At 45.7% G+C, this 7,608-nt stretch overlaps 1 protein-coding gene across 1 annotated transcript; it reads left to right on the top strand.

Moving 5' to 3' along the window:
- The first annotated feature begins 3,390 nt into the window (after window positions 1-3,390).
- Window positions 3,391-6,887, top strand: uts2r3 (urotensin-2 receptor 3). The gene is made up of 2 exons (XM_066721706.1): window positions 3,391-3,940; window positions 4,753-6,887. Exon 2 carries the CDS (start codon window positions 4,795-4,797, stop codon window positions 5,791-5,793), a length of 999 nt encoding a protein of 332 aa, XP_066577803.1. The 5' UTR covers window positions 3,391-3,940; window positions 4,753-4,794; the 3' UTR covers window positions 5,794-6,887.
- Window positions 6,888-7,608: the final 721 nt, after the last annotated feature.

Raw genomic sequence — 7,608 nt, 5'->3', positions numbered from 1 at the left:
TATATCTTATTTTATATACTATAACTTATTTACACATGTATGTATGCTATTCTATTAAATAGATCATATATGCATAAATATATGTCCACTTATAAATAGGTCATATGTTAAGTAGCCTGCTAAATATACACTCACCTAAAGGATTATTAGGAACACCATACTAATACTGTGTTTGACCCCCTTTCGCCTTCAGAACTGCCTTAATTCTACGTGGCATTGATTCAACAAGGTGCTGAAAGCATTCTTTAGAAATGTTGGCCCATATTGATAGGATAGCATCTTGCAGTTGATGGAGACTTGTGGGATGCACATCCAGGGCACGAAGCTCCCGTTCCACCACATCCCAAAGATGCTCTATTGGGTTGAGATCTGGTGACTGTGGGTGCCAGTTTAGTACAGTGAACTCATTGTCATGTTCAAGAAACCAATTTGAAATGATTCGACCTTTGTGACATGGTGCATTATCCTGCTGGAAGTAGCCATCAGAGGATGGGTACATGGTGGTCATAAAGGGATGGACATGGTCAGAAACAATGCTCAGGTAGGCCGTGGCATTTAAACGATGCCCAATTGGCACTAAGGGGCCTAAAGTGTGCCAAGAAAACATCCCCCACACCATTACACCACCACCACCAGCCTGCACAGTGGTAACAAGGCATGATGGATCCATGTTCTCATTCTGTTTACGCCAAATTCTGACTCTACCATCTGAATGTCTCAACAGAAATCGAGACTCATCAGACCAGGCAACATTTTTCCAGTCTTCAACTGTCCAGTTTTGGTGAGCTTGTGCAAATTGTAGCCTCTTTTTCCTATTTGTAGTGGAGATGAGTGGTACCCGGTGGGGTCTTCTGCTGTTGTAGCCCATCCGCCTCAAGGTTGTACGTGTTGTGGCTTTACAACTGCTTTGCTGCATTCCTCGGTTGTAACGAGTGGTTATTTCAGTCAAAGTTGCTCTTCTATCAGCTTGAATCAGTCGGCCCATTCTCCTCTGACCTCTAGCATCAACAAGGCATTTTCGCCCACAGGACTGCCGCATACTGGATGTTTTTCCCTTTTCACACCATTCTTTGTAAACCCTAGAAATGGTTGTGTGTGAAAATCCCTGTAACTGAGCAGATTGTGAAATACTCAGACCGGCCCGTCTGGCACCAACAACCATGCCACGCTCAGAATTGCTTAAATCACCTTTCTTTCCCATTCAGACATTCAGTTTGGAGTTCAGGAGATTGTCTTGACCAGGACCACACCCCTAAATGCATTGAAGCAACTGCCATGTGATTGGTTGGTTAGATAATTGCATTAATGAGAAATTGAACAGGTGTTCCTAATAATCCTTTAGGTGAGTGTATAACAGTACTAGTGTATGTATATTATACTGTGAATATGTCTTGTAAGACTTCAACAATAAATCATGTTTATTAAGAATTTACTTGTAAAATATACAAAGTGTATTGTTTTAAAATGTGTCGTGTCCTCAGACCCTCGGATCAGTGATCCCAGACGCTCCACTGAGGGCGGCCTGGAGCACAGATCTGCACTGGAGTGGATCTCAAAGGTTGACCTGAGTCTTTTCCACTTCAGACTAGCATTGTGACAATGAGCGAGACACAACACGCATTTAGTTTTCAAATACAACAATGATAGTATTTGCTATATATATATAAAATGGAATACCATATATCCAGTATATTATAGTATGTAAAATATATTATACATTATTTTCTCTATGTATTTTAACTGCAATGTATTCTAAATCAGGGGTTCCCAGTGTCTGGTGATGGAGGCCAATTTCTGGAGGTTGCGTGGAATGGGGGGCTGCAGTAGAAAATAAACCACCCAATGAATGTCCTGAATCCCATACCTTTTTATTTCCTATACATTTGTTAGGGAACATGTATTAACTTTAATTGTTGTTTTATTATTTTACCCCAAATTACATGTGCGATTTGTAACAGAATGTTTTCAGAAAGTATAAAAATAAAGTAAAGGTTCAAAAAAGGGGTGGTTGAAGATCAGCTTTGGGGGACCACATTTGGCCCCCAGGCAGCACTTTGGGAACCCCTGTCTAAAACATATGTCTTCCTTGTTCCTAATACTACAGCCCTGAGAGCGAGAGAGACAGAAACAAAATCACATGCAATGTAATTTCATCTGGCATCTCTCTCTCTCCCTCTCTCTCCCTCTCTCTCCCTCTCTCTCCTAATTTGGCAGGGCAGTGACAGGTATTTGTTCACATTCTTCACACCCCACCAGGATAGGTATGCTCCCCTCCCTCCCCTCCTCTCTTTCTCTCTCTCTCCTCCTCCCTCTCTCTCTCTCTCTCTCTCTCTCTCTCTCTCTCTCTCTCTTTCTGTCTTTCTGGTTCCTCCTCCCCCACTCTCTCTCCCCTCCTCTTCCCTCCCTCCCTCCGTCTCCTTCGTCTCTCTCTGTGCCTCTAAAATGGCGTCACCGTGGGTTTTGTCTTTTCCCAAATGAGTGTAGTGTGTGTGTGGTATCAGTGGTACAGTAGTGTAGTATCAGTAGTATAGTGCAGTATGTTGTGTAGTATAAATAGTTTTGTGTAGCAGCAGTAGTTTCTTAGTTAATTGCAGCCGGTAATTAATTGACTCAACCTAATTAGTAGAGCTGTTGAGCGACTCTAACGTGATGCCCGAGCCGAGGCGAGCATCTCTCACCCGTTAGAGCCGCACGGAGAGGCTCCATTGCTGTTAGAAAACCATTGATTTGTTTATTTTTTAAATTGAATATATTTATAAACCTATATATACCTTGATTTTCTGATATTTTGGCCAATAACCTTCCGCTGAGAAAAATAGTTCCAGCTTAATTTGAATGATGAAAACGACACACATACAGAAACGTATTGTTATTATTATTTTGCTCAAATATTCGTGTGAGTGTCGTTAGTCTTTCCTACAGTTGATCTGGACAAAGAGAAAGTGACGTCACAGTCTGAACAGTCCCTGTCCCGTCGGAACTTTTTGCTGGAGGCGGGGCTTCATTCAAGCTGCAGGGAGTGGATTGGCTGGAACTGAAACAGTGCCGCACTTTGATTGGCTGGTTTTGGGGCTCAGTGGCCCCGTGCGCGTATTGATTTATTTTGTTGTGTTTAATTCTATTGAACTTATAGTTGGGCATTTCACCGGCCCAGTGCGCATTATAGAGATCTGCAAGCTGATTGGCTGTTGGCATACAATCGTTTTCTAATACAATATTTTTTTTGTTTTTCTCTCCTCTGTGCCTAATGGTTTATTTATTTAAATGTTAATTTACTTTATTTTAGATCAGTTTTTATTGTATTATTTATGTATTGTTTATTTTGCTGTACGTTTGTTGTATGTTTACCAGTCTGTAAAGAGCTCTGTTGATAACCTGCGAAGGGCGCTATAGAAATACAAATTGATTGATTGATTGAAAACTAAATACAGTACAATATAGCACAGTTAAATTACAATACAGTACAATACAGCATAGTGCAATACAGTTTAGTGCAACACAGTGTCTTACACTACATCACTAGAGCACAGTACAAATACGATACCCTTTGTATAGACAAGCAGAGAGGGAGAGAAGGGTTGCGGGGGTGACAGCTGAAAAATAGATTGCAGACGGACGGGGGAGAGAAAGGGAGTGAGCGAGAGGGGGATGAGAGAGAGAGAGAGAGAGAGAGAGAGAGAGAGAGAGAGAGAGAGAGAGAGAGAGAGAGAGAGAGAGAGGGGCGTCGCAGTAGTTGTAAAGTTGAGAATCTGGCCGCGCGGTCACACAGCGACTTAATTAATTGATCTGATATTTTTAATAATCATATCAGTTTAAAGACGACCACCCCGTCTCTATCTCCGAGAGAAAGAGAGAAAGAGAGAGAAAGACAGACAGAGTCGCGACGTTCGGGAAATCCGACAACCGTAACCTGGAATTGAATTAAGATTTGAATTGAACGGTAAGGCACTTCTTCTTATCATTACTATACATCGTTGTCGGAATAATTGTAGTACAAAAAATAAACGGAAAGGTGTTTATTAATGTTTATTGAAACCGTTTTTAAATGTCTTATAATAATAATAATAATAATAATAATAATAATAATAATAATAATAATAATAATATGATAATGTACCAGCAGTAAAACGGGATTATAGAATACATATTTTATAATTGAACTCTTCATAGTATTAGTATTAGCTTTAACATTAGAATTAGAATTAGAATGTTTAGAAATTTTGACATAGTATCTATTATTATTAATATTATGATTAATTACACAGCAGTCTTAGTAATATTGGTAGTAATAGTGTGGAACTTCATAATGCAATAATATTACTGCTGGTACTAATTGTATTTATTTATTTATGACTACTACTAATAATAATATCTAATAATAAGTGACTGACAGACACACTGAATGGCACACTGTCTGACTGATACACTTACTGATACACTGACTGACACACTGCCTGACTGACTGACACACTGCCTGACTGACTGACACACTGACTGACACACTGCCTGACTGACTGACTGACACACTGACTGACACACTGGCTGACTGACTGACACACTGACTGACTGACTGACACACTGACTGACACACTGCCTGAATGACTGACTGACACACTGTCTGATACACTGCCTGTCTGACTGACTGATACACTGCCTGACTGACTGACTGACAAAGTGCCTGCTCTACACACACATAATAACACAGCACTCTCTCTCTCTCTCTCTCTCTCTCTCTCTCTCTCTCTCTCTCAGCTCCCTCCCCCTCTCCATGCCTCGCGCCGGGCCTTGTCCCCGATGAACCTCTCCCTGCCCTCGCCCTCGCCCTCCCTCGCCCCGTCCCCGGGCCTCCCCTCCACCCTCTCCTTCTCGCTGCTCCTGTCCCTGCTGTGTGTGTGCGGCATCGCGGGCAACCTGTACACCTTGTGGCTGCTGCTGCACAAGCACACACACGCACACGCACACGGGAGCAGGACCAGGAAGTGGGTGTCCGTGCGGCTCCCGCGGTCCCCCGCCCCCTCCCTGCACCTGCAGGTCCTCAGCCTGGCCCTGGCCGACCTGCTGTACCTGTCTACTGCACCCTTCATTGTGGCCGCCAGCCTCTCACCCCACTGGCTGTTCGGGGAGCCGGGCTGCCGGGTGCTGCTCAGCCTGGACCTGCTCACGCTGCACGCCTCCATCTTCACGCTGACCAGCATGAGCCTGGACCGCTACCGGGCCGTGTCCCGGCCGCTGGAGACGTCCACCTCCCCGGGACACGGCTCCCTGCGCCTCGGCCTGGCCTGGGGCCTGGCGTTGGTGCTCAGCCTGCCCATGATGGTCACGCTGCACCTGGAGGAGGCGGACCGGGAGGGCACCGGGGAGGGAGAGGAGGCGGGGCGCCTGTGTGTCCCAGCCTGGGACGAGCAGAGCTCCAAGGCCTACCTGTCTGTCCTGTTCTGCACCAGCATCCTGGGCCCCGGCTTGTGCATTGGCTGCCTGTACGCCGCCCTGGCCCGGCTCTACTGGCACTCCCAGTCCCAGGCTTCTCTCCGGGCCTACCCTGTTTCCAGGCCTCGGCCCAAAGTTGTGGTCCTGGTGCTGGCCATCGTGCTGACCTTCTGGGTCTGCTTCCTTCCCTTCTGGCTGTGGCAGCTGCTGCCCCTGTACTGCCCTGAGCGGCTGGACACGCTGACCCCGGCCACCCAGGTGACGGTCAACAGGGTGCTGACTGCTCTGACTTACGGGAACTCTGCGGTCAACCCCTTCTACTACACCCTGCTGACCGGCCGAGGGAGAGGGAGAGAGAGGCGATAGAGCGGAGAGGAGAGAGGGGAGAGAGGCAATAGAGAGAGTGAAGAGGAGAGGAGAGAGGGGAGAGATAGAAGGAGGGATGGGGTGAGGGGAGACAGGAGAGAAAATATAGGAGGGGGGTAGAGAGGAGATACAGAGAGTTGATATGGGATTATAGGGGCTAATTATTATAATTATTGTTGTTGTTGTTGCTGTTGTTGTGGCTGCTGTCATTATTGCTGTAATGGGTGTGTTGATGACTGTATATACTGAAGATAATAAATCACTGTATCTAACCTAAAAACCCCTCTCTCTCCCTCTCTCTGCCTCTGTCTCCCTCTCTCTCTCTCCCTCTCCATATTTAGTACCAGTTGTGAAATCGTTTAGCGTTGTGCGACACTGTAAGAGAAGGAGAGAGGAAGGCAGAGAGAGAGAGAGACTTTGACTTTCAGACTTACTTTCTTTCAATCAGTTCATCGATCTACACACAATTATACAAGCATTTAAAACCATGAGATTTAATTGGCAATATAATAACACCAATCCACCTTCCAATGTTAAACAAATGTGTGTGTGTGAGAGAGAGAGAGAGAGAGAGAGGGAGGGGAGACACAGATATGTGTCTTTAATATACAAGTCTAAAACACGGTAGAGACCCTGTGTGATATATTTAAAATATATGAACATATTTGTAGTCTTTAGATTTTTATATTGATTTGATATTTTGAATTCTGCAATATATTGACTGATAGGTTTACAGACTGGCAGATTTAAAACACATTATATAAGGGCCACACATTTGTTCAGGATGGGAGAAGTGGGTAGAAGGAGAGAGAGAGAGAGAGAGAGAGAGAGAGAGAGAGAGAGGTTGTGGGGGGGTTGTGGTTTGGTGTGTGGGAGACTGAGTAAATGGAGAGAATGAGAGATGGAGGGAGGGAAGATTGAGGTGTAGATGTAGGAGGGAGAGACTGACTAACTGACTGACACACTGACACAGTGTCTGACTCACTGACACCCTGACTGACTGACTGACACACTGACTGACTGACAGACTGACACACTGATACAGCCTTTCCTTCTCTCTCTCCCTCTCTCTCTCTCTCTCTCTCTCTCTCTCTCTCTCTCTCTCTCTTTCTCCTGTGGAATAAACAGACTCAGTACAATAATTCCCTGTTCTGTTCTGTGTTGTCAGGAATTTCCATCCCCCCTCCTCCCCCTGTGGGTCTGCGGCTGCAGCAGGTGCCCCTCCCCTGGGCAAGCTACTCAGGAAAGTCCCCTGCTGTGCCGACGAGACTAGGCCGTCCTGGGCCAGGCTTCCACAGAGATGAAATAAGAGTCTCTCTCTCTCTTCCCCTGTCTCTGTCTCTCTCTTTTTCTATTTGTTCTTTCTCTTCCCTCCCACTCCCCCCTCTCTCATTCCCCTCTTTCGCTCGCTGCCATTATCACTGTCATTTTCACCTTGAATACTTTCAAGGTAACTCTGCTCCTCTCTCTCTATGTATATATGAATCTGTCTCTCTCCTTTTCTCTCTCTGTCTCTCTCACTCTCTCTCTCTTTCACAGTGTCTCTTTGTATTCACTCACCCCTCCACCCCCCCAGGCCCAGCCTTCACACCCCAGTGTCAGCCACAGAGCTCCAGCCAGTTCCAGGCTTTGAGCCCACGGAGGCCGGAGGTTACACAAACCTACACGCAGACTTGTGCTTCACACCCTGTCAGCCTGTCTGTCTGAGACACAACAGTAAATCTGAGACAGCCAATAGTTCTCTCTTTCCCTCTCTCTCTCTGTGTTTCTCTCTCCTCCCTCCCTCTCTCTATCTCTCTCTCAGGACTGTTGTAT

Source organism: Amia ocellicauda, chromosome 1 (assembly GCF_036373705.1).
Source record: "Amia ocellicauda isolate fAmiCal2 chromosome 1, fAmiCal2.hap1, whole genome shotgun sequence".
In the NCBI taxonomy this organism is placed as follows: Eukaryota; Metazoa; Chordata; class Actinopteri; order Amiiformes; family Amiidae; genus Amia; species Amia ocellicauda.
Note: the sequence above shows the minus strand (reverse complement) of the source record. Positions and strands in the feature narration are given on the sequence as shown.